This window comes from Pyricularia oryzae, chromosome 3 (assembly GCF_000002495.2).
Source record: "Pyricularia oryzae 70-15 chromosome 3, whole genome shotgun sequence".
NCBI lineage: Eukaryota > Fungi > Ascomycota > Sordariomycetes > Magnaporthales > Pyriculariaceae > Pyricularia > Pyricularia oryzae.
In genome coordinates this window covers 5,985,824-6,010,882 of record NC_017849.1, presented here as the reverse complement: position 1 = coordinate 6,010,882, position 25,059 = coordinate 5,985,824, and the positions used below count along the sequence as shown (strand labels likewise).

The window sequence follows — 25,059 nt, the reverse complement described above, 5'->3', positions numbered from 1 at the left end:
TATTATTGTCACCGGTAGTTCACATTTTGCAAAGACGATCCAGCTTGTTGCTTGTTACTTTTTTTTCTAGTGCAGAATCTTGGCATGTACAATCATTCTTGCAGGTATTCCAGATGCTGCTGCAGATGCACACGCACTCGTTCAAAGTCATGCGTCTCGTCGCTCCAGTACTCCAACAAACCAACCGCCTCCTCCACGCCTGACCCGAGCGGACTCGACCCGGGGGTGGACCTGTATGCAGCCAGCACCAGCGCACTTCTGGCACATGAAGCCATCATGTAATAGGTGCCATGGTGCCGGTGGTAGAATCCCTGCTTGTTGACCCGCAGGCGGAACGCGTGATTTTCAATTCCCTTGTTCGCCAACAGCGCAAAGCTCTCGTTGCGCGGGCTCTCGTGCGAGCTAGAGTCCAGCAGCGCAGTGACAAATGGCCAGTAAATCATCTCGTATACGTTGACTACGTGTCCGCGCAACACGAACCTACAGACGTCGTCTTGGCCGATGGGTGCGTCGAACGAAAGGCTGGCAGGCAGAGATCGTATCCAGTCAATCGTCTGCTCCTCAAACGACGGGACTAGATCTGCCATGGCCGTGAGAAATGACCCCCGAGACTTGTGTTTTTGTTGCAGTTCAATCATCTCGGCGGCGATTCGGGAGCTGAGACGTCTTAGAGAAATTTCCGACAGGTAGAAATACCAAGACATCTCTTCTCGCTGATGTGTAGTGTCTGCCGATATCGCCCGGGCCGAGGGTGGCGTGGGAAAGAATGATGGGTATAGGTTCGTCATGCTGTGGTGCTCTGAAAAGTCTTGCAGGTGGAGATAACCCCGGACTTCCCGTTCCGACTTCCAAGCAGACCAGTAAATGGCTTGCTGCAGGTCGACAGCAGGATCGTGGTCGCGTGTTACCTCATCGCGGTATTGCCTCTGAGATTCAGGCGTCAGGAAGGGAAACTGTTGGCAACAGGCCAGAGATTGCACAAAACAGCGCCACGCCTTGTGGGGTTGAAACGTGCACATGAGGAAGACGCCGGCAAGGAACAGGCACTGGGGAGCAATGACTTGATCATTCGTCAGGAGCATGCCAAGCCTCTTCTCGGCAGCGCAGAAGTACGACCTTGCCTGTGCGTATTCCGTGGATCCGGGCCTTGCGTCGAGGCTGGCTCCAAAAGGGGTGGCGATGGAGCCCAGCGCCAAGATGAGAAGCGACAGGCACGACTCTGCCGACCAATCGATTCCGTTCACCACGGTCGTCTGAACGACATGGCGTGTGTGCGTCTCGTCGAGGATTGGGTTTTTGACGTGCACGTATTCGAAAAACCTGTCGAGCAGGGGCCGGACCCGGCTGGGCTCTTCCAGATCAAAGGACCCGGGAGATGCATAGGCGGTCAATCGGGGAGAGGCCATCTCTGCTGGGGGTAATCTTCCTTGTGACACTAGTTTGGCGAGCAGCTCGTCGACTGACATTGGCAAGACCATGCCGACCTGAAGCGGGTCGAGAGAGTTGAAGTCTTCGGCTATGGCATCTTGGGCGTTTTGACCGCGGACCAGCTGCTCGAGGTCATCCAGTCTCTCCAAGATCTTGAGACTGGCGGGGTCGAAACTGGAAAAGTCGACAGGCGACTGGATGCACTTGGCGCCCGTCTTGAGGCAAAAAGAGCACGACGGCTTGAGATTGTCGCACTTGGTACGGCGAGCCCGACAGACCTGACAGGCTTTGACGGCGCGTCTCCGTTGGTAGGCTGCAGTTCCCCGTGGGGCAGGTCTGGCTCTTTCGGTGGGTTCCATTGTTGGGCGAGAGAAAGGAAAGAAAACCGAAAAACTGCGTTCGCGGAATGTCGCTCTTTGTCAAATACGCTGTGGGCCAGAATGACTCGACCAATGAGCGACCCCGTTACCCTACCTCTAGACCTAGAACTAGACTAGACCTAACCACAAACTCCCAGCTCCCCACAAGATCAACCCCAGCTTCAACTCCACAATGTCATGCCCGTTTACAGCCGGGGGTGATGCGGAGGCGGATACCGAAAAGTTAAATATCAGCCTCTCGCCGATTTGATGAGTTGACACCGGTGTCTATTGCAGTAATCCCGTGCAGCCCATCATGGAAAAGTCCAAAGACATCGAAACTCACCCCATCGAGGGCACCATCAGCCACCATGACAAGGCGCCTGTCAGTCGGGAGCAGGAGCTCACCCTGCGGGAGGTCTTTAAAAACCACAAGATCATCGTGTGGTGGTGCTTCTACTGGGCCATGTGTGCCGTCGGTTGGTACGTCTGTCTGCCTTGTCGATCGAGTGCGCTTGTTTCGTCCAAAACACTAACCCCATCCCAGGGGCTTCGATGCACAGATAAACGGCGCCATGATCGCCGTCGACTCCTTCCGCCGAGACTTTGGCTACCTCGACCTCCAGGGTGAAGCCATCCTCCCCGCCGAATGGCAGGCCGCCTTCAACACCATCGCCTCCGTCGGTCAGATCTTTGGTGGCTTCCTCTGCAGCTGGGCCGCCGACCGCATCGGCCGCCGCTACTCTCTCATCTGCGGCCTGATCATCTGCACCGGCGGAATCGCCGGCGAGATCGCCTCGGACAACCGACCCGCCTTCCTCGCCTCGAAGCTCGTACTGGGCTTCGGCCTCGGCTTCTACCTCACGCTGGCCCCGCTGGCGTGCAGCGAGATCGCGCCAGTTGCCTTTAGAGGCTTCGCCACGGCCGGAGTCAACCTGGGCATCGCCGTCGGCCAGCTGCTCTCCAACGCCGTCGTCAAGGCTTTTGGGGAGAGGACTGACGCCTGGGCATACAAAGGCGGCTTCTCTACGCAGCTCTTCTTTGTCTTGTTTCTGGTCGTCTTCCTGCATTTCCTGCCCGAGTCCCCATGGTATCTCGTCCGGGCTGGCAAGAAGGAGCAGGCCATCAAGACCATCAAGAAGCTCTACGGAAAGGACTACGATGCCGAGACGCAGATACTCGCCATGGAGGCGACCATCGCCGAGGAATCTGCCATACTCAGCGAACAACGTCTGGTCGACTGCTTCCGCGGCACCAACCTGCTGCGGACTGGCATCTCCACCGGCGTGTTTCTTTGCCAACACCTCGTCGGCATCATTTTCGTCCTCGGATACTCCACCTACTTCTTCAGGCTGGTCGGCGTCCAGCAGTCCTTTGATCTGGGTGTTGGCGTCACAGCCTGCGGCGTCTTGGGCAACATCTGCTCCTGGTTCGTGGTCGAGCGCTTCGGTCGCCGCCCCGTCTTCGTCGGCGGCATGGCCAGCCTCACCGGGCTGCTCTTCCTCATCGGAATCATGGACGTGGTGCCCACCGCCGCCGCAGGCTGGGTCATGGCCTCTTCGACGGTGGTCTACGCGTTTGTGTATTTCATGACCATTGGCGCCATGGCCTTTGCCATCCTGGGCGAGGCTTCCAGCACCAGCCTCCGAGCCAAGACCATCTCGCTGGCCACGGCTACCCAGGCCATCTGTGGCATCGTGTTCAATTTTGCCATCCCCTACATGGTAAACCCGGATCAGGGCAACATGAAGGGCAAGGTGGGTTTCGTCTTTGGTGGTCTGGCTTTGATTGGCACAGTTGGAAGTTGGGTGTGGGTTCCTGAGCTCAAGGGCAAGACTTTTGATGAGATTGATAGGTTGTTTGCCGCCAAGGTGCCTCCTAGGAAGATGGGCAAGTCGTTGTAGGCGTATGCTGGTGATGTTAGTGGTACGATTGGGGATGGTTACTAATGCACGTTGGAACATGATATTGTTGGGTGAATTTTCTGTTTTCCCAGTTGTTATTGACGTAGTCCTTGGGTATATCTCATCGATTTTTCCCTTCTATTCCAGTGTCCTTCATGGTGTCCCTCGTCCCAGCGTGACTAACCCCCTCCTTGACCTTGACTCTCGTGTCTCTTGCTCCTCTTTAGTCGGGACAAGGTTATTCCTCATTCTCCATCTGTTGAACAATGTACCTCACGGATGTAGCCAAGTACTCCTCTGCAAGCGGTGGATATCATGTAGGTCCTGTTGCATCTGTATAATCAACCGGTATTGCGCCAGTCTGGTCTGGTGAAGGCCTAAAATTGGCTGCCTGCTGATCTGACCGTTACCGGCCACAGCGTTGGTGCTGTTGTTGTTGAACGCCATCCCATTACTCATAGGCTTTCTGGGAGGGTTGTTTGGCTCGGTTCTTGATTTTTTACCCCGAAAACCGGTCGTTTCAAGCGAGAAAAGTGAAGCGAGGTGGAAAATCTTTTCAAAGGAAATGATTATGGTACGGTGTATGGTGGCTTTTTTCCTCCGATTGCAGGAGATACCAGTGGGGCCAGTAGCTACTTTGCACGCTTTCAAGTAAGCAAACGGGTGCTTTCTGTAGGCTCTATAGCCTTTCAACTGGAAATAAAAGAAGTCATTGGGCTCCGACAGCGGATGAGAATAAGGATTTTTCAACAGCCCAGTCAGCCACAAGAAGTATTCGGAAGCAAGTGGCCTTGGGCGCCTTTCGCTGATCATCCATAGCAGACAAGCGTACGCCACAGGTTGAGTGATTGATTATGTATTTGATACTCATTAGACAGTGAGCTCAAGTGGCAACCAGCCACTCTCGGAAAGAAAACCCATCATCACGCCGGCAGAAATTTATCACTTGCCTCGGTAGATAGGGACCTACAACTTTTGGCACCTACCTTTTATATTGAATATTACAAATCCATGCCTTGAGACTGTAAGGTACAAAAGTCTGGGCAAAGTATGACTGGTGAGTAACAGAGCTGAGTGCTAGATAAGGGTTCCCATTACGTGGATATCCACCAGGCTGTGAGATCCAATTTTCCTACGCTCCCTCTTACCACATTTCAAGCCAAATGTATCCTCAAAAATACTACTAGCGAATTCAGTGTACCTTTTCGATGAACTGGACGCATTGAATTGGCTGTCAAGTGCCTCGTTCACGGCTTTTCCAACTTCCCTTACGAGAGGGTTCGACAAGGGTAGGGAGCTCCCTTCACAGTTAATTATTCATTAACGTCCCGTGTAGAGTCTCATTGCTGTAGGGACTATAAATAGGTACCCGAGATAGGTACCCACAAAGAATGACCCGAAAGGTGGGAGTCGCGCAGCAGGTAATGAATGCTACACGTGGAGCATTGGCACCCAAGTTAGGATTTGGGACAAACACTTGCCAGAGCTAGTAAATTGTCCGGGTGTTTAGGTTGACGCGACCGTGTCTGCCCGGGTCAGCCTTTACATTTTTTTTTTTGAAGTAAGTATACCAATAATACTCAGAAAATCATTCTTGTACACCAAAGAAGTAGATGCGTTGATTATTCTCAAACTCGTGTAGTTCATCAATCTCGTTTTATTCACCAAATAGTGGCTGGATATTCGCGCTGGAGGTTGCCATAAATACAAACCAATCCGGCTTACAGCAGAAGTATATAGATGTTGTATTATACAAGTGAATGAGTGCCGAGTGGGAAGGGATCAAGTAGAGAAAAGGAACGAGGAGAGGGGACCCTGAGAATCAGACAGTGAGATTAGTAAGACACGTTGATCAGAAACGCATTACCAAAAATAACGGCAATATAAACGACTCCTGGCTGTGCCTAGCTCTAATAAACTTTGACTAGATGACACGGTTAATATGACTACGACACACATCAGGAAATCGGCAAATAGCCAAGGCACTGCTCTCATACTCAAGCCAAAACAAGTATCGTGTGGGAAAAAAAATCACGTGCCTGGCACCACAGCAACTAGGTGCCATGGTAAATGCCGAGAGTCGGAGCCGCAGGTCCATATTAAGGAGGGACATTTAGAGCGGCAAGCTCATTGGACAGTGAATGCTGCGGGGGAGGGGGAGGATCCTATTTTCCGCAGAACAACTGGGGACAGGCCTCGAACCTAACAAATAGGGTTAGCTTAGCGCAGCGAAGCAGCACCCCGACTCCTGCTCCGACAGCACGAAACAAAACCGTTCCCCAACGGCTATGCTGAATTCAGTTGATCACCTGGCCAAATGCGGCCAAAATGCAACTCCCGACCTGGCTCAAAGATTTGCCGCGGCATTGACGAGGCAATCAGGGCCGCGAGTATGCCCAGAGACTGCAATCCCGTTTGTGGGGAAGCGCTGGGGAAAGCCCCGCTAGATCCCCGGCCAAGCAATCAAACTCAGTGTGTTTTTTTTTTTTTTTTCTCTTCAGAACTGCCAGGTGGAGGAGGAGTCATGGACTGGAGCCGGTGGGATCCATTGTCGGGCCGAGCTGCCAGGGCAGAGAAATAAAGGTCGCTTGCTTTTCGCACATCTGGGGTAAATCGTTCCTTTGCCATCCCCCTTGCGACATTCTGCCTTTCACAATGGCTTCCAACATGGACGAAAAGGTTAGCAAAGATGTCGGGGTCGAGCACGGCAGCAGCTCCGAGGACCGCATCCAGACGGCGGCAATCATGAACGACGACACGCTGCGCCAGGCCGCCGCCCGGGGGCAGCTTGCGACCGACGCGTACGGCAACCCGGTCCTGCAGTTTGACCCCAAAGCCGTCAGGAAGCTGCGGATGAAGATGGATCTCTACCTGGTGCCGACTGTTGCGCTGCTGTACCTGTTTTGCTTCATTGATCGGGCAAACATTGGTAAGTGCGGGCCCCCCGCCGGTGTCAGACCTGACAAGGAAGGAGATGCTAACCTGCTCAGGTAACGCGCGCATTGCGGGCTTGGAGAAAGACCTAGGCCTCACCGGAAACGACTACAACATCATCCTCTCCGTCTTTTACATCTCGTACATCATCTTTGAGATTCCAGCCACGGTGCTGTGCAAGTGGATGGGACCAGGCTGGTTCCTGCCCGCTACATCGCTCCTCTTCGGAATCGTTTCCATCGCCACTGCTTTTGTGCACGACAGAGCGGCCATCTGCGGCGTTCGCTTCCTTCTCGGCATCTTTGAGGCTGGCATGCTTCCCGGCATCGCGTACTACCTGTCGCGTTGGTACCAGCGCGCGGAGCTCGCGTTCCGATTGTCGCTATACATGGTCATGGCCCCTCTGGCGGGCGCATTCGGTGGGCTTTTGGCCAGCGCCATCCTGACCCTCGACCACTTCGGCAGCATCCACAGCTGGCGCATGATCTTTGCCATCGAGGGCATCGTCACCATCATCATCTCCATCATTGCTTTCTTCACCCTCACCGACCGGCCCGAGACGGCGCGCTGGATGACCGAAGAAGAGAAGATTTTGTGCGAGGCACGAGTCAAGTCGGAGCGCGTCGGCCAGACTGAAGTTCTCGACAAGATGGACATGAAGAAGTTGAAGCGCGGCATGACCAACCCGGTGACGCTCCAGATTGCCTTTGTCTTCCTGTGCAACAATGTCACCGTCCAGGGTCTCGCCTTCTTCTTGCCCACCATCGTGTCGACAATCTACCCGACCTTTTCGACCGTGCAGAAGCAGCTCTACAGCGTGCCGCCCTATGTCGTCGGTGCATTCTTCACTGTGGCATTCCCCAGCTTGAGTTGGTATCTCGATCGCCGGCAGTTCCTGATTGCCCTGAGCGCCCCCATGGTCATGACTGGCTACATCATGTTCCTGGCGAGCAAGGTTGCGACGGTCCGGTATGCGGCGACCTTCTTGATCGCCAGCTCGGCCATGGTTTTGGGTCCCATGTCGAATGCACACATCAGTGCCAACGTCGTCAGTGATACTGCAAGGAGCAGTGCCATCGGTCTCAACGTAAGTCTACCAAAATGCATTCGTCACATACCTTGTAACCCCTTGACAAATGGCTAATCCCACCGTAGGTCATGTTTGGCAACGTCGGCGGCCTCATCTCCACCTGGAGCTTCCTCCCTTGGGACGGGCCCGACTACAAGATTGGCAACGGGTTGAACCTGGCCACTTCGTCAATGATCCTGATTGTCTCCACGGGTGCCTTGTTCTGGATGAACTGGGACAACAAGCGACGCGAAAAACTCGACGTTGACAAGGAGCTGTCGGGACTGAGCCAGCAGGAGATTGAGGATCTCGACTGGAAGCACCCCAGCTTTAGGTGGCGTCCTTGAGGAAGTTTTCGGCGGGGTTATATATCTCTTGGTTGGGTACCACAGTTGTTGGATATCGAATGGTTCTTTTGTATATGGTACGATTTCCGCATTTCGGCATTCATGTTGGCCTGGTCCCATACGTACGATTAGTTGCAGATAAGACAAGGCTGTCGATAAGCTCAACTGTGTGCACCATCCTCGCCAAGCCGCCAAAGTGACCAACCCCGCCCATGATTTCTGGTTGCTGGCTCACATTTCGGCAAGCCCACGCGAGGGCACGCAACCGACTTGGCGACGCGTCAACCATTGCTTGATGTTGCAACGGTCAGTGCCGACCATGTGACGGCGAGTGCGCGTGGGTACAAGCAAGCACCGAGTTGTGTACCCGGCAAGCCGTACCACACGCAACAACTGTGTGGTATTAACCTTGAAGCAGGCGCGATGTCACCCCGGTTGGCGAAAAAAAAGCCCCGGCGAATGTGGCACTCGACCCTTTGGGTGTCTGTGCGAGACAGGTGGGCGATAGGAGCCGACCACAGTCAGACGAGTGTGCCGGATTTCCAGCTCGCCAGTTCTAGCGTAGCGTACCTGCCTAAGCTATTAATTGGTCCCCGCCTGAAATTCAATAAGGGCGAGTCATTCGATGGCCAACGTGGACGAATTTGGCGTCCAAGGACCAATGGGATGGTCGAATCGCTGCATTGGGCAGGCCCGCCCCACCACCGTTGTCGCTCTCGGTAGCTGCCGAATTGGGACGGGGGTCTTGGTATCTGCTTGGGTGGTAGATTGGTTGCGGTCGCGCTGAATCCCATGCCCTTTAATCTCTTTGCCAAAGCGAAGTTGAGTTGTGCAAGCGATGTGAGGTGAGCATCCGGGCGGCGCGGGAGAGGCGTACAAAATGGATTGTCTCCCGGCGTTCATTGTCGGGGTTTGTCCTCTCCCTCAGCGCCGGTCCTCGCCTTCAGCTCCAGTCACACGCCCGCCCCCCTTACTCGTCTGTTGCCCTGCTCTTCAAGTCATCGCCGACACAATGGTGAACACACGCTCGCTATTCTCTCTATCCCTCCTCGCCTCGGCCGCCCTTGGACGTGCCATCGGCGGCGAGGAGCAGTGTGAGTGCCCACCTGAGAAACAGGTGGTGCGCTACATTGTCGTCGACATGCCCGACCAGGACGCCCCCGTGGAGGAGCTGCCCGAAGAGGTTGTTCGCGGCGGCGTCGACACTCCCGTCAACACCACCACGACCCTCCAGCCTTGCAAGGCGCCCGACGTCGACACCTCGGACAAGAAGAACATCATCCCGGCGCCCCATGTCTCCCTCTTTTACGGCGATGACGGCAGCACGCCCACCCCTCCCCCCTTTGCCAACAGCACCGCCGGCCACAACACCACGGTGCCTGCGCCTCAGGGGTCGATCAACATGACCCTGACCACCGACCACTCCTTTGTTGCCCTCGAGTACATTGACTCCATCACCAATGTCAAGTGCTCCAAGAACCTCCTGACGGTCAATTTCTCCGACACGGAGGCCTTTGATATCGCCGCCAAGAACTGGGAGTCGCTCGAGGACGGCTTGATCATTGTCACCAACGGCCAGGGCAACTGCAACGACGAGTTCGAGCGTGGTTTCTTCAAGGTCAAGGATGTCAAGCCCAACAAGGATGACCTGTCCATCGCCTGCACGGCATCGTCCAAGAAGATCGAGCAGGTCGCCGAGACCTGCGAGATGACCTTCTCGTCGCTGCCCGCCGCCACCCTCCGCAAGCGCATCAACCTCAACCCCAGCACATCGCTCTCGTTCGGCGCCGCCCTTGCCGATAAGAAGACCCTGCTGGACCTCGAGCCATACCTCGAGATCACTGCTGACCACGCCTCCTTCGAGTCGACCGTCACCTTCTCGGGGAAGCTCAACTACGACTTTTGGGCGTTCAAGCTCAAGGAGCTCTACTTTGATCTCGACGCCAGCTTCAAGGCCGACGTCGCACTGTCGGCTAGCATCCAGGCCGCCTACGCGCAAAACTTTGAGTACTCTACAGACGAGCTGGAGTACACGCTGATCACCGTCCCTGGCGTCGTCGCGCTCGGCCCCGGCGTCGCCTTTGGGATCGGTGTCGATCTTTCCGCATCTGGAGCCGTCGATGTCCACACGGCGCTCGGTGTAGCCATGCCCAACGGAAACGTCCACCTTGACCTGGTCAACAAGGACCGGGGGACCTCCGCTACCGGCTGGGATCCCAAGTACACCGCGGCCGCCAACATCTCCCAAAAGGCCGAGGTCGGCGCTGACGTCTACGCCTCTGTGACGGTTCAGCTGGCCATCAAGGTCCTCGGTGGACTGGTGGATCTCTCCTCGGGATTGACGGCCCAGCCGCGCGTGAACAACCGTTTCACCCTCGATGGGAACCAACAGCTGAGCGTTGGTGGATCCGCCACCACCAAGCCCGTCGGCAGCGTCCTGCAGCCTGTCACCGGCCAGGCCGCCTGCGAGCAGGGAGTCGGCATCAAGTCTGACTTTTTGTTCAAGCTCAAGGGTTTCATCACCAAGTACTGGTCGCATGATCTGTATGGGGTCCAGGTCCCCATCGTCAACCAGTGCTACAACTTCAACAAGCAGTAAAATGCTCGTGCACACTACCACCTTTAACATATACATGTAACCCGTCCTAGCTCTTTTGTTTAATTTAATTTGCAATATACCCCCGGCATGATGCGCGCGCTCTGTAGATCAACTCCCGTATATTCTCCGATGATGTGTATTTTGCTTTCAATAATGGACACTGCGCTGTCGCATTAGATGCTTTTACCTGCTCACGCCCACCGGGTTACCCCTGACCACACTCCATCATGTGGCCCCGATGGAACGTGAACGGCCTAGCCGATTGATCCGTGGTGGGTCGGCGATTTGCACGGTAGGGGACGCTCACCCGCGCGGGGAATTCGACTGAATTTGGTAAAAGATTTGCGAAACTGAGCAAGTTGAGCATATTGGGACCGTTAAAATAGGGATGCCACGCCTTAATTGACTTTGAATAGTTCGCGATGACTCTTCTTTGTTTTTGTCTTTTTGGGTTATGTGATGGTTCCACTCCGAGTTCTTGACAACACGTTGCTCGACAAAGTAGGATGAGCCATGATTCAGCCCAGTCCAAACGGGCACTCTGGTCAAGTCGCACCTCATGTCCGCATCGGCTCGTCAACTTGCTGCTGGAGAGCAACTTGACCGCTTTGACAAGGAGTGAATGAATCCCAAACTCACACATCTGCACGAGTTTGGTCCGCGTCTCCGTCTCCGAGTCCTTCTCCCACTGGCCCTGCGGGCCCAGTGCTCTCGGCTTGTCTAGGGCCTGGACCCGGGTCGCCAGCTTCTGATTCCTCCTCTCAACCCGGGAGAGAATGTTCGCCCTCGTGACTTCGGCCCGCCGCTCTGTGCCCGATGTGGGTTTGGTTTGCTTTGGTTTACCCGCAAGTAGAGATCGAGTCGCGTGCTGGGTCCGTCCTGGCCAGTTCCATAGCCCAATTGAGGCCAACCTGCGCAGCACGCACGGCTTGATCCGCCACCAATCCAGGTGGACTGACCAAGTACTGGATAGGTCCCGGCGCTGGTTGATCGCTGAAGACCACGACGAATTTCTCGGAGGGATCCATGGTGAAACTGCTGGTAACCTCGCCTCTTTAGAAATTCACAGCGTCAAAGAACGCCTCATCGTCCTCGTCCGAAGCGTGACTTGTTGCAGCTTCAAGATCCTCCATGTCATCACAGTCTTCTCCAAACAGGGCTAGAAGCCCTAGAAAACAGCCTCCACCGCCATCATCCTCGACCCAAGGCTCTCTGTCCCATGGATCTTGCCTCTCATCGACATGCTCCTCGAGAAAATACCAATCAATCGTCGGATCCCATACCTCGTGCTGCAGATCGGGGTCATATTGCATAGCCAGAAACTCCGCCCCAAGCCACCGCTTCAGGGCGTTGTGCCACCCGCTGTCCTGCAGCTCTCCTCTTGATTCGAGAAACCTGCCAGCCGCCCAGTTCTGCTCCCTCAGCTCTACAACCAACGCACTGGCGGAGGAAACGAGCGAGTGCGTTCTTGGCCATTGTGCAACGGGACAGTTGGCCGCATGTGTCAATATATAACACAGACTTTGAATAGGAGATCCTCCGTGCATATTCTTGATATCGGGATCCAAGCCCTCAAGGTCTGACTCCCACCTCAACAGGTCAAGATATTTCTGACTCCCTCTCGTGAGTGTGTAATGGATAATTCCCCTTCCATAGTTATCAAGGTGGTCCATGCGCGCGCCGTGTCGGACAAGGGCCCGCATTGCAGGCCGTCTATTATGCAAAGACGCTCTTAGCAGAGGTGTTTCGCCATAGTCATTGACGAGGTGGACATTCCCGCCCGCTTCCACGATCGCAGTCACTATCTGGTAAGCCTGTGCTTCTGTTGTTTCTGCGTTCATACTTACGTAATGCAACGGCATTTGGCCCCATTTGTCGGCCGCATTCGGGAGTGCCCCTTTTCCGAGGAGAAGGCGCACCAGATGTGGATTTTCTGAGCGCGCAGCATGGTGCAGAGCAGTCTGGCCAATTGAGTTCGTTATTTTGACGTCGGCACCTGCGTCGATCAGCACAGTAGCCATTTTCAGATCACACCAAGAGCAAGCCTCGAGTAGCGGAGAGTTTCCATTCCTGGATCGGATATCTTGCTTGGAGCCGTGCCTAAGTAGCGTCCTGGCTGCAGCTGTATCGCCTAGAACAGCAGCCCAGTGGAGTGGTGAATTCCCATAAATGTTCAGGTCGTTTATTTTTGCCGTGCTCGCTAATGATGGCGTCTTCCAATGACACTGTGTTGATGCTGCGGATTGCGTCGTGTATGAGTGATGGCGAGTGTGACAGAAAGTCAGACCCTTGCTCCACAATTCGTTGAAGCCGATTGACGCAGGTAGAATCTAGTTGCATTCTAGCTGATTTCCAAATGCACGATTGACCATAGTCGGCGAGCGATCTTAGTTTGGATGTAGAGGTTAGTTCGTGTGCCGAGTTTGTCAAGTAGACTTTTCGTTGCTGATTAATAACACCTACAGGCCATTTGCATCCAAGATGCTTTTCCCGGATTCTTCGCTTAGTTGCATGACCAGATCTAATAGAAAAAAATATCTACTTGGATCCTCTGAAATGCATATCTTTGATTGCACGTCAAATCAGTGTTCTTGGTGAAAGGGTTGCCGTAATCAAAGCAATACGACATGTGGTAAACGCTTCCTCGAGAATCAAAACATCACTTACTATCAAAAACGGGGTGCCATACTTGTCGCAAATGTCCGTAGGGAGGTATTTTCGCTCCAAAAGTGCGGTGCGTATCAAATCGTATCGTCTGGGATAAATGAAGTTGTATAGAATGGATACTCGTAAGTGCAAGTGTTAAATAGTGGGAGGTGAGTGCTCGTTAGTGTAGCCCCTATGAAAATCATTTGAAGCTTTGCCGGCAGAGTTCCGATTTAACAAGAGACCTGAAAGCCTCGATCATGTATACTCTTTTCCTTGGCCTCTCCGGATACAAAGATTGTCAATGCCCCTTAAGAATCCCCTAATTAGTAGTAGTAGTAGTATTAGTTAACGCCGGGCTCGGCCCGGCTTGTTAGCCGGCCGTTAGCAACCTCCCGAGGGGTATCTCGGCGCGCGTTCTATCTTCTTTATTTACACAGGGGGAAAACAAGGAGGGCAGAGGCGGATCGTGCCTGACCGGGTTCGGGCCCGGTCCTGCTTAGGGGGTTAGTTCACTGACGCGACCCCGTGCCTAAGGTGCACGGAGGGTTCGTCTGACGGCTTGTGCCGTGAAGTGTGGGTGAAAAGGCAGTAAGTCTATTCCTCGTCAGAGTTCGAGTCGTTTACGATCGGTGTCCCTAGGCGTAAAGTGCGTTCGTGGCGCGCGGGGCGCTGGCGGGCCGCTCTGGGGCGGGCGCTGAAGTAGTTGGTGGCTATCGAAAACGCCTCAAAGCTTTTCGGTTGCCCGAAGCTTGTCTGGAAGAATTTCCAGCGTTGGGCGCGATTTGGCGGCCCGGCCGGCCGGTCGTTATTAGGCCACGGCCAGTTTCTCCACACCGCCCGCGAATAGCGGCAGTGCACCGGGTGCTCAGGGGAGGTCCGCTTCCAGCACCAGGCACACGAGGTGTTTGCATCCTGGTGGTTGAAACGGTCATGGTAGGCCTTGAAATCGCCGTGGCCGGTCCTCATGGCCAAATAATGGCCCAGTAGGGGTCTTGGCAAACGCAGTTCCTCGGGCTCCTTTCTCGGTGTGTATTGGAATTTCCATTCCCTATATGCGGGGGACCGTTCACAGAGTTCTTTACGCCACCAGTCCTTCTCTATATTCGAAAGAATGGCTCTGAGGACCGTGCCGGCACCGCTATACGTGGTTTGCTGAGCCCTCGGGTCTGGGTCCGGCGGTCCGGCGGAGCCGGCCTTGGCCAGCTCGTCAGCCCGGTCGTTTCCCGGGATTCCCTGGTGCCCAGGGCACCAACGGACCCGAACCTCGGTACCTTGTTTTCGGAGTAGATCGACAAGGTCATGGAACTCCAGAAAGGCCCATTGGGACGAACGCGGCGCGTCGCCTCTAAGACCCCAAATAACCGAGGTGCTGTCCACACAAATCCAGATCCGGGCGCCTGGCTGGGCCTTGGCTGCCGCCTGTAGCCCTTTTAGGGCGCCAATCGCCTCGGCGTCGAAAACGTGGCTTTCCGGCGTAATAGATGCGGAGCCTGCGGCAAATTCCAGGCCCGCCCTAAAAGCGGCCCATCCGTACCCTATTTGGACGCAGTTGTTTTCGTGTTTTTCCGAACCATCCGTATATACCACGATATCGTCAGGTGATACCATGTCCAGCCATTCGATAAAGCGGCGGGCCGCTTCCTCTTTCGGGACTCCTCCGGTGGGGTCAGTGCGAGAATCCGGGGCATTGCGAGGTGCGCGCAACTCTAGTCTCCGGATCCGCGGGAGAAGTTGTGCAGCCGTTTGCAGGGTCGTGGCCGAATGGCCCGAGTTGCGGGCACGAGGTGTTTCACGCAGGCGGCTGACAAGGGGGTGCCCCTTGTCCGCGAGCCTTAGTCGGGCGCCGTATTTCAGGCGGGTGTAGGCCAGCGCGACGCGGGCCGAGGGTAGTCCTGCGTCCCTGAGAACAGTGGACGAGGGGGTGGTTTTATACGCCGGGAGGATTGCCCGTGCCGCTAAAACCAGCGGTTTGTTCAATGCTTTGAGGAGTCCTCTTTGCTTGTGCGCTGGGTTGTACCATGCCTCGGCTGCGTAGGTGGCCGAGGAACCCACGCATGCCACCGCTGCCTTGCGAAGTGCAGCCGCAGGCGGTCCGTATCTTACTGCCCCAAAGCTCTTGAGGTGGGCAGCGACCGCCATTGCTTTGGCAGCCCTTTCGGCCACGTGGCGGCGCCCGTCTAGCCGTCGGCTGAACCAAAAACCAAGCCAACGCATGCCCGGGTAGCGCTCGGCCCCGGAGGCGCTTTGTCCGCGTCGACCGCCCGGTAGTTGGACCGGGGTAACCGTTCTACCATTAATCCGGATTTCCGGGTTGCGACCGTGCCTTTTCTTAGTGATATGGATCACCTCTGTCTTTTCCGCTGCAAAATGGATCTTCTCTTCCGCCGCAATTTCGTGCATATCCCGGAGTTTATCTTCCAGCCAACGTACGTTTTCCTCCAACGAGGGTGACGATTTCCATGTAAGCACGTCGTCTGCGTATGCCAACCGCCACTTCGTACCGTTTTTGACGAGATACGCCAAATATAGCATATATAGGATCGGGGAAAGGGGAGACCCTTGCGGGGTGCCGCACCCAAGCCGCCTAAAGCCCGTGGTCGTACCCTCCAGCCGGACTCGGGCCTGGCGGCCGCTTAAAAAGTTAATCACGAGCCTGAGGAGCATTTTACTAAACCCGAGGCTCCGCATTTTCCGTATTAATCGCCTATGGAGGAGGGCGTCGAAGGCGCCTTGGACGTCGCATGCGACAAGGGTGACTTCCTCCCCGCGAGCTAGAGCCTGCTCGATATCGTGGGCGAGGGCACAAACCAGATCCGTCGCCGATCGTTTGGGTAGGGCACCGCCGTGGGTGCAGCTAAGGAGCCCGTTGTCGTGTATGGCCCAAGCTATCCGGCGTGCAACGAGCCTCTCGAGGCCTTTTCCGATGCAGGAGAGGAGGGCTATAGGCCGCCAGGATCGAACGCTGCTCCGGTCTTTCTTCCCCGTTTTCGGTAGCATCGCGACTTCGGCCTTCTTCCAAGGCGCTGGGAAATGTCCGAGTTCCAGGCAACGTTGGTAGAGCCTGCGCACCGGCTCGGCCAACGAAGCCCATCCGGCTTTTAGTAGCCGGACGGTCATTCCGTCGATGCCCGGGGACGTGCTCGTAACCCCAATGCAGGAGCGCTCCGCCTCTTCCGCACTAACCTGGGTGTCCCAAGGGATTTTAGCCTCGTCCGGCGACCAGGCCTCCAAGGGGTCTCCCTGCAGGTCATCCTCCGCCGAAAATCGGCCAAGCACCTCCCGTTGCAGTGCTTCCGCTTTTGCTAAAGGCTCGCTCACTTGCTCGCCGTTAATAACCAGCGGCGGGGACCGGAGGCGTGGTCCGGCTCCCAGCCAGCCCACCATGTTCCACAAATCCTTATCGTCGCGCAGTTGGTCGATCCGGTGCCTCCAGTACTCCCGCTTCGCGGCCCGCACCCCTTTCGTATAGGCTTTTTCCTCGGCAGAGGCGTCTGCCCTATTTACAGCGCTCCGTTTAACCCGCTGGAATTCGGACCAGAGCCGCTGGCAGTTTTCGGTCCACCAGGGAGCCGAGCTGTCCCTTTTTCCCGCCGGCGTACCCACGACCCACGTCACTTGCTCCCATAAAGTTGTAAATTCAGCTACCCACGCGTCCAATGCGTAGCCATCGGCCGCGGATCCCGGGTCCGGCATGTCTTGCATGCCAAAAGCAAGTAGCTCCGCGAACTTTGGTAACCGGTCGTCCCTAACCGAAACGTTGATCGCCTCCGGGCGGGGGGCGCCGCGCGTCCGCAGCGTGGTATAAAGGGATTCGTGGTCGGAGCCTGTGTAAAGACTGCTGTCAACCACAGTTATTGTGCTGGGGAGGTTGGAAAAGACCATATCCAGTAAACCCCCGTCGCGGTGGGTGGGCACGCCGATATTTCCTGTAAAACTCATCCCCTGGGTTTGCGCCCATGCCGTCAGTTGGTCCCCTCCGCGTGCGTTTGCGCGGCCCGGCTGGTATGCAGCAGCCGCTACGTTAAAATCGCCGCCTAGCACCGTGGGTCCATTTGGCACGGTATTGCATACCATTTCCAGCGCGGCTTCAGTGCCCGGAGCCCTATATACGTTAACAAACAGTATTCCGTTAATTTCGAGCCAGAGTATGTCCCGCGTATTTTGGCCCTGCGGTAGCCGTCGTTGTGCGGCCCTTAGGGCTGCCCCCTTTTTGACGTAGGTGAGCACCCGGGGCCGGAGCCCAGTCATGGCTTCGTAAGTGTTGGCGTGCCATTCGTCCACTGGCGCAAAAACATCATAGCCCGGGTGCGTTTGTGTAGTCGTATTTAGCCCGCACCATGGCTCTTAAACGTTAACCAGGTCCACCTTTCTCTGGTGGCACAACTCCAATAGGCTCAGATGCACACCCATCCTTTTACCTACGTTGGCCCAAACTACGTCGAGGCATTCCCGCTGCATATTGCCGAGCGAGTATTTCGTCATATTAATCGACGGGTTGCTTCCAAGTCTATCCCATCAGCGGGGCAAGGTTCGGCAGCCGCTGCGTCCTCCTCCATTTCGGCTGCCCAAACGATTTCGTCGTGCACGCGTTCCTGTTCAACCTGCAGGAAGTTACGGATGTCCGCCCCTGCCGCCTCGCATGGCCGCGCTCTTTTGTTTGAAATGCTCGATCGGGAGCTCGAGGTTTGCGAATGCTGCGATAAGGTGCTTAGGACCGGGATTGCAGGTGCTGGCTCTCGGCGGGCCGTTTCGGCCCGGTCGTTGATAATCGCGGCACGGTTGGCACGTCCGATTCTGCGAATCCCCTTAAGTTTACGCTGTGAAGGTCGTTCAAACTTCCCATTTACCACCAAAGGTCGGGCAGGGCAATTCTCATGTCCGGATGGGAAATGGCCGTGGCAATTAACGCATTTGGGGGCTGCCTTGCACGGCTCTTCCTCTGTCGCATGTTTTGCTTCACCACATATGCCGCAACGCGCTTGCCGTACGCAGCGACGTATTTCGCAATATCCCTGGCAACCGTCGTGGTGGTGTGTAATTTTGCGTGATTTTTCAACCTTCCGCGCACGTCTCGACACTCCAAAAAGCTGAAAGGGCTTTACGGGTTGAAGGAAGGACACTATCCACGTGCCCTCAGCCGTATGTGGGTCGTAACCATGTTTGGAAATATGCCAGTTGACTGGCTGCTCCTTGCATTTCCTACAGTAAACTATAGTCACAGGGTTGGACCAGACCCTCTAACGGACAGGCCAGCTAGAGCCCTCCTAGTCGCTGGATACCCAGCCTGCCACGTAAATACAAGGTTTGCACCTTAAACCTACCGCATCCACAAAAAGGCCTCTTGGTAGACCGACGCGCGCATCCGTCCTCTCCGGCTAAAATAGCGTCTCTTCCGCCTAACATGCCGACGACATCATCTGCCCCGGTGTACGTCCCTAGTGCGAGTAGAAAGCTTCGAAAAGCCGGCGACACCCCGTACATGTCCATCCACAGCTTAGTCCCCCGTTGGTTCCTGGGCTAGCCCAGCGCCACAATGTGGACATGAATGCAATCGAGTTCTTCCCGTCCTCCAGACCCGGCGCAGATTCCCAGTGCGAGTGAGAAGCATGGGGCGCCTCAGTCACACTATTCCACCACGGCCCACCGTCCACGGGGTGTACCAAGGGTGCGAACCAAGGCCGTGCCCACGTTTCTTGCTTCCCGTTACCCAAAGCCGTCTCCAGCAATGGGCCGACCACGTCTTGCTGTCGGGACCCTTTGGAGACTGCCGCGCCGGCACAGTGCTTCCGGTCCACGTACAACTAACCAACCCCCGTAACGGCACTACCTCCTCGCTGCAGGCAATCCCAGAAGGTGTGAGGGGGTGAGAGGGTGCCCTGTCGATTCGAAGAACCGTCGGGTGGTTCTCAGCCTAATTTCCCTTTCTTTTAAACCGTATTGTCTAGCCTTCCGGGGAAGGACGCCTGCCTTTCCGGCTGGCAAAGTTTTTTTGTGCCACGCTGGCTCGCATCGCGAGATTGGGCCTTGTCTTGTGCGCCTCTATGCGGGTGGCGCGCCGAACCGCCGATCGGACTCTTCCTTCACCGCGATCAGTGGAAAACTCGTCAAAGGGGAGGTCTGTCGATTATACATGGGTGTTGCGAGGAAAGGCGTTCCGTGTAGTGACGGTGCTTAGGGCGACAGGTTGAAGAGTTTTTCGTGTGTGCGCGCCTGTTAGGGCTACAGGCGGAAGTCCCGCGCAAACGTTAACAGCATGGTCCGTGCGCCCATACTGAAAATTTTGTGTACGGGAGAGAGTTGTAAGAATCCCCTAAAGAGAATTTCCCCGGGTTCGCAGTTGGCACTTCTTGTGCCTCAGTTGTCATTGGATTGCCAACAAGAGATGGTAATCCCGCCTGTCTGTAGAGCTGCTCGGGGTGCCAACGCTGACTTGAACCCACCTGTTCCAGATCCTGGAAGCTCGAGTCTCCAATCGATCCTTTGTGTGGTATTGCCGGCCAGGCTGCTGGACGAGGCATGGTCAATGACTTCAACCAGTGGTTGCAACTTTCGGTTTGCAAGGCAGTCATCCAGGACATATTTACCCTGTCGGACCACGCATTGTTGCCACGAGTTGAAATCACCAAAATAGGAAAATTAAAAGTGATCGAGGTTGTTGCGGGGAAAATGTTCTGCCGCAGATCTCCATGATCCATCCACCCCGTGCAACGCCAACTACTCTGCTCACGCCGGATGCGATTGTGAGTGAAGGTCAGAGGCCTCTGCGTGTGTGTTGATCATCTTTGTAGTAGATTTGCCGGGCATTTGGCACCTACGTCATCTCTCTCGCTATACCTTGGCACCATAAACAAAGCAAGTTGCGCGCAGAGAAACGCGCGTCTTAGCTACAGTACCACCCTCCGGATCACCCGGAGTTTGAGGATCCCAACGATCGGTGCCCAATCTTGCCATAACCCTGTCCGATCCACCACCAGTAGTCTACCGAGATTTGGCTGTGGGACCGCTCGATTCGGAGTTTTTTTCGGTGTAAAAGTATGCCCAAGAGCGGTATGGCCAACCCGCTAGGCTGTGGCTGTGGCTGTGGTCATGGCCTGGGTGACGCGCTGAAAGGGGGGAGCCCCCAGTTTGGAGGTACACATGTAGCCCGGAATGAATCAGTTCCTGGGGTGTCCCTGAGAAAGCAAGGGCCAATAAGTACTCAGGATTTTGAAGATAAATGGAGTAAAAAACAAGGGAGGTACCTTATGGGGTTTCAAAAAAAAGTGTAAGTGCAGGGTAAATTCGATTACCAGCCTTGTCTGGTGGAGATCCTGATTAATTCCAGGCTACATGTGGACCTACTGTTGCAGAGGAGGCTAGCCTTATGGGGAGTATTCCCTCCGTTTTATCCGTTATCCCTATTCACAAGTCACACTTCTACTTTCTCACGATCGCCATGCCGAAACGGGATATTAAGGCACGTAACCCGAGAGGAGGTGATATTAATAAACCTACTCAATTCCATAAAACGAACTATAGTCTTGCGGTTTACATTACATATATATGCGAAGGTTACTCGTATAAATAAATAAACCCTCAGCAGCTCCCGTTTAACTGGGTCGGTAATCTGGCCTGTAGCATTTAGCTAGGGGTTGCTCAAATATTACTGTATTTGCCTCTCTCCATAGTTGCAGCGCTAAAGGTGTACCTTGTAGGCCTCCTGGAACTTATTTTTGTATTTTTAGTCTTGGCAGCTATTACCAAGTATTTACCGTGCCTAAAATCATATTCCAATCAGAAACAAATCCACTTTCAACCCTCAATGCAACTAATAAACCTGTTCGTCAACTTCCCTACCCCTTTTTTGGCTCATTGTTTATTTTGTTGCCCGCTAACCGAATCAAGTTTGCACACCACACAACCCGCATCTCGCATTTTCGCATTTTCGCATCCACAAAGTAAGTTTACTCGTATAAATAAGTAAAGCCTCAGCAGCTCCCGTTTAACTGGGTCGGTGACCTGGCCTGTAACATTTAGCTAGGGGTTGCTCAAATACTACTGTATTTGCCTCTCTCCATAATTGCAGCGCTAAAGGTGTACCTTGTAGGCCTCCTGGAACTTATTCTTGTAGTTTTAGTAGTTAATTACTGTGGCAAATCAGTAAATAAAGCTCCTAATCCCGGTGCCAAATACACATCAAGCTTTGATTTAACCCCGAAACCCGTCGCACATTATTAGCCTAGCAAGGCTATGTTACAAAGGCAAGGCTATGCTACAAAGGTGGTAAGCTAGCGCGTTTTGATATGGGACAGACTCCATGCGACAGACCATGCTCGCTATCTAGGCTTGCGTTCATTTCCTGATCAGTGAGTTTGATGTGATAGGAGGGCAGAATCTCCGGGCAGTCTTTTACTTTTTTCAGGGGTCAACCGAATCAATGCCCACGTTAGGTGCTATCGTGACAGCGTAATATTCAGGTTTCTTTGAAAGGGGAACATTGAAACGGTGAAAGAGGATAGTACTCAGGGATGCTCTTCATTTCTAGTCACTCAGTCTTGCTTTTGATCAAGAGCTTGTAGAATATGAGGTTGTATAAAAGGAACGACGGATCGTTCTCTCGAACATGTTGTTTTCGCCGTCCAAGTCACCAGCACTGTCACTTTCTTTAAGACTTCTTTCCTTTTGTCTCTCTTTTTTTCCCTTTGTTCTTTTGTCTATTTTCCTTTGTTCTTCTTGTTTTCATTTTCCAGGTTTCAAGCCTCATTTCAGCCAATAAAATCCTTTTGAGTCTGAACAATTGCGAACCACACACATTATCACGATGCAACTCAATTTCATTTTGGCCGTCGCCTTTTCTATTGCCGGCGTTCCGGCTGCTTCCACCTATAGCGGAAACGAGCCGAGGCTTAGACAAAATTCTGCCCCCAGGCCCGCACCGGTCCCTGCTCCAAAGCCCAAGATTGGAGGTGGGAGTTCCGAGGCTCCGAATACCGGGTTGATAACTCAGGATTGGCTGCGCACTCAAGCTGGTAACAACAGCCTTTTCACGCGATGGAGGCCACGCTCCCATTTTATTGCACCTCACGGCTGGATGAATGATCCATGCGGCGCCGTCTACGACCCGGCCACCGACTTATACCATTTGAGTTATCAATTTCATCCAAATTACGTCAACTGGGGCAATATTTCCTGGGGCCATGCTATTTCTAAAAATCTAGTCCATTGGACCGATGCGAAAGATTGGAAAGATGATTCATCTGTCTCTTTGGCTGCTGGACGTTATAAAACAGCCCCACTTTCGTTCTTTACAGGGACTACGCAGCCTGTCAAGCTACAGGGAAAACCAAACAAAATTTTGTTAAGTTTTGTAACAGGTGTCCATCATTTGCCAACCAATTGGAAGCTTCCTTATACACCAGGCACCGAAATCCAGGCGCTTTTCACCAGCAGTGACGGCGGCAGTACATGGAAGGAAATCGGACCTGTTATTAACAGCCCGCCGACTGGCTGGAATGTTACCGGGTTCCGGGACCCATTTCTGTTTCCCAGCCCGGCACTTGACGTCGTTGAAACGTTAAAGAGCCTCATTATTACGCCACCTTCGGGTCTGGTTTAAAAGGTCCTAATGTTCCTGCGAAGCTCCATGGAACTGCCCGCCCTGGGTTTCTCGGTCCGCGCATGCCTCTTTACGCCGCACCAGCTTCGAACTTGACGGATTGGTCCTTCCTCGGTGCCCTGTGGGAACCGACTGCCAACTCTAGCCTTGGTGCCCCAGATGTTACTGGCTCCTACGGATATAACTTTGAAGCGAGCGGCCTTTTCAACATTCCTATCGGTGCCAAAACCAACGACGGTGCTTGGTTTACCGTTATGGGTTCCGAAGGTGGGAATACCCTTCGTCATACCCGCGAGCAGTGGGCACTTTGGAACCGTGGCGCCGTTTCCAGCGGCACTAATGGTGGCGTCCAATTCAAGCCCACTTCAGGTGGTGCCGTCGACTGGGGTTTGGCATATGCACACTCAACCTGGGCAGACACTCGCAAAGGAAACAATAGGAGGGTGATGTGGGGGTGGGCAAACGAAGACCCCGAACTTGACATGAGATATCACGTCCTTAAAGCTTTTGGTTACGCTGGGTCTATGACACTACCGACAGAGCTTTTTGTTAAAGAGACGCAAGGGGTGCGCAAAAACCATTACGTGGACGGGAACGAATGGATCGCGGGCAAGGGCGGCGCCTACACTGCTCAAACGTTGGGAATTCGACCTTTGACAGAGGTTGTGGAAACGATTAAGAAGGGGGCAACCCAACAAGCCCTAAACGTTGGCCTTGTGTCGACAAAAGGGGGTCCCCAAAAGGTTTCTAGCGACGTAGGCGATTCGTTTATTTTAACGGCGACAATCTCATCCATCAAAGGCACTGGTGGAATCATCATCGCTCAAAGCCCGGATAACTCCGAATATACCAGTATTGTCTTCGATACGCAAGCCAAGACAATCGGAGTTCGGCGTGACCATAGCAGTTCGGTAAAGGGCATCTTTGCAACCACAACGCACGAAGGCCATTTTGCCCTTACATAACCGCAACCGACGGCAAAGCAGAAAAGATTACATTTACCATTGTTTATGACAAATCTCTCTTAGAGGTGTTCGTAAACGACCGCTTTGCACTAACCAGCCGCGTTTACCCGATGCGCAAGGACAGTACGGGACTGAGTTTTTTTGCTGGGGAACCTAATCCAACAATGAAAAACGGGATGTCCAAAGCCGTCAACCCAAGCGCAGTCGAATGGAAGGATGTGAAAGTTTGGAAGGGTTTGGACAAGGCCTGGCCAAAGAGGCCGGAAGACTCGAGCTCAAAGTTGCGTTGGGATACTGCCGAGCAAACGGGAAATTATACCTGGTGGGCCGGTTGGTAGGGATATTGTTTCCCTGAGTGGGATATACCTCGAAAGTGGATTTGGGTATTGAGCGTTGAAAAGGAATAATAGAACTTGTTAGTTCATAGGCAGACATGCGAGTAAGTAGATCACGTGTTCAACGATGTGATCTAAGGACACGATGCAGAGTTTTTCAACAAAATTCATGCGAGTTTATACATAGTTACAGTCATTACCTTAAATTATTAACAGTTTCAGTGCTTCAACTAAATCCCCCTGCGTTGCAGGGTGCACCGAGCGCTCCAGGTGCCTTTAACCACATGGTTTTTCGACCAATTAATTGGTTAAAAAGATCGCGCGCGTTCTGATTTAAGGTAGTCTCAGTGCTCAGACTAGACCCCCTTGCTGCGCAAGGTGGACCGAGCGCTCCATGTACCTTACCAGCCACATGGCTTTTCCACCAATTACATTGGCGGAAAAGAACCGAAGCGATCTGGGTTTGGACCCACAGGTACAATCCACAGCCGCAATTGAGCCACGCTCAATTGCGGAGCTACGGGCTTCAGAGATGAGCCCTGAGACTACAGTTCAGTGCAGTTCAGGGCAGATTTAGGGGCGCATCCAGAAAAGGAAATTTTGCATGTTGAGATTCGGCGCAGATATTGTCCTGTTATGAAGAGCGGTTACAAAGAAACAAAAATCGGCCGCTCTAGGCACCCCAACAAACAAGGCCACATCGGTACCACTGCAGGCGTTCCACGACGTTGCCACTTGGATTGTGCGTTTCAGCAGCCAACAAGGACACTCCAGGCGAAGAGAGAAGGATTTTCTGGAGCTTGCGCGACACCCGGCAAAGTTGCAAGGTCGTTTGTCAAAAAGCGGGATGCTATTGTACCGGACCATGCAGCTGC

The 25,059-nt window shown here is 54.1% G+C and overlaps 7 protein-coding genes across 7 annotated transcripts; 5 read left to right on the top strand and 2 right to left on the bottom strand.

Annotated features, from left to right (window-relative positions):
- Positions 1–40: 40 nt before the first annotated feature.
- Positions 41–1,787, bottom strand: MGG_07845 (C6 zinc finger domain-containing protein; the record flags this gene model as incomplete). Its single annotated transcript, XM_003713031.1, has 1 exon — positions 41–1,787. The coding sequence occupies one exon, from the start codon at positions 1,785–1,787 to the stop codon at positions 93–95; it is 1,695 nt and encodes a 564-aa protein (XP_003713079.1). The 3' UTR covers positions 41–92.
- Positions 1,788–2,103: 316 nt separating this feature from the next.
- MGG_07844 (maltose permease) lies at positions 2,104–3,691 on the top strand (the record flags this gene model as incomplete). The annotated part of the gene is made up of 2 exons (XM_003713030.1): positions 2,104–2,270; positions 2,335–3,691. 2 exons carry the CDS (start codon positions 2,104–2,106, stop codon positions 3,689–3,691), a joined length of 1,524 nt encoding a protein of 507 aa, XP_003713078.1.
- A 2,495-nt stretch (positions 3,692–6,186) lies between these two features.
- MGG_07843 (uncharacterized protein) lies at positions 6,187–8,243 on the top strand. The gene is made up of 3 exons (XM_003713029.1): positions 6,187–6,620; positions 6,682–7,712; positions 7,781–8,243. The coding sequence occupies exons 1-3, from the start codon at positions 6,347–6,349 to the stop codon at positions 8,039–8,041; spliced, it is 1,566 nt and encodes a 521-aa protein (XP_003713077.1). The 5' UTR covers positions 6,187–6,346; the 3' UTR covers positions 8,042–8,243.
- Positions 8,244–8,818: 575 nt separating this feature from the next.
- MGG_07842 (uncharacterized protein) lies at positions 8,819–10,740 on the top strand. Its single transcript, XM_003713028.1, has one exon. The coding sequence runs from the start codon at positions 8,922–8,924 to the stop codon at positions 10,638–10,640; it is 1,719 nt and encodes a 572-aa protein (XP_003713076.1). The 5' UTR covers positions 8,819–8,921; the 3' UTR covers positions 10,641–10,740.
- An 804-nt stretch (positions 10,741–11,544) lies between these two features.
- MGG_15256 (ankyrin domain-containing protein) lies at positions 11,545–12,661 on the bottom strand (the record flags this gene model as incomplete). The annotated part of the gene is made up of 1 exon (XM_003713027.1): positions 11,545–12,661. The coding sequence occupies one exon, from the start codon at positions 12,659–12,661 to the stop codon at positions 11,696–11,698; it is 966 nt and encodes a 321-aa protein (XP_003713075.1). The 3' UTR covers positions 11,545–11,695.
- A 6,029-nt stretch (positions 12,662–18,690) lies between these two features.
- Positions 18,691–20,036, top strand: MGG_16947 (uncharacterized protein; the record flags this gene model as incomplete). The annotated part of the gene is made up of 6 exons (XM_003713026.1): positions 18,691–18,793; positions 18,863–18,954; positions 19,013–19,142; positions 19,235–19,404; positions 19,542–19,588; positions 19,739–20,036. 6 exons carry the CDS (start codon positions 18,691–18,693, stop codon positions 19,977–19,979), a joined length of 783 nt encoding a protein of 260 aa, XP_003713074.1. The 3' UTR covers positions 19,980–20,036.
- Positions 20,037–22,089: 2,053 nt separating this feature from the next.
- Positions 22,090–24,418, top strand: MGG_07837 (beta-fructofuranosidase; the record flags this gene model as incomplete). The annotated part of the gene is made up of 6 exons (XM_003713025.1): positions 22,090–22,546; positions 22,643–22,782; positions 22,851–23,795; positions 23,915–24,179; positions 24,281–24,288; positions 24,401–24,418. 6 exons carry the CDS (start codon positions 22,090–22,092, stop codon positions 24,416–24,418), a joined length of 1,833 nt encoding a protein of 610 aa, XP_003713073.1.
- Positions 24,419–25,059: the final 641 nt, after the last annotated feature.

What these genes read in the sequence shown, in the direction of transcription:
- MGG_07843 (XM_003713029.1), top strand. Translation starts at nt 6,347, where the DNA reads ATGGCTTCCAACATGGACGAAAAGGTTAGCAAAGATGTCGGGGTCGAG. An exon ending in CATTGATCGGGCAAACATTG is followed by an intron (nt 6,621 to 6,681) that starts GTAAGTGCGGGC and finishes TAACCTGCTCAG; the next exon opens with GTAACGCGCGCATTGCGGGC. An exon ending in GCAGTGCCATCGGTCTCAAC is followed by an intron (nt 7,713 to 7,780) that starts GTAAGTCTACCA and finishes ATCCCACCGTAG; the next exon opens with GTCATGTTTGGCAACGTCGG.
- MGG_07842 (XM_003713028.1), top strand. Translation starts at nt 8,922, where the DNA reads ATGGATTGTCTCCCGGCGTTCATTGTCGGGGTTTGTCCTCTCCCTCAG.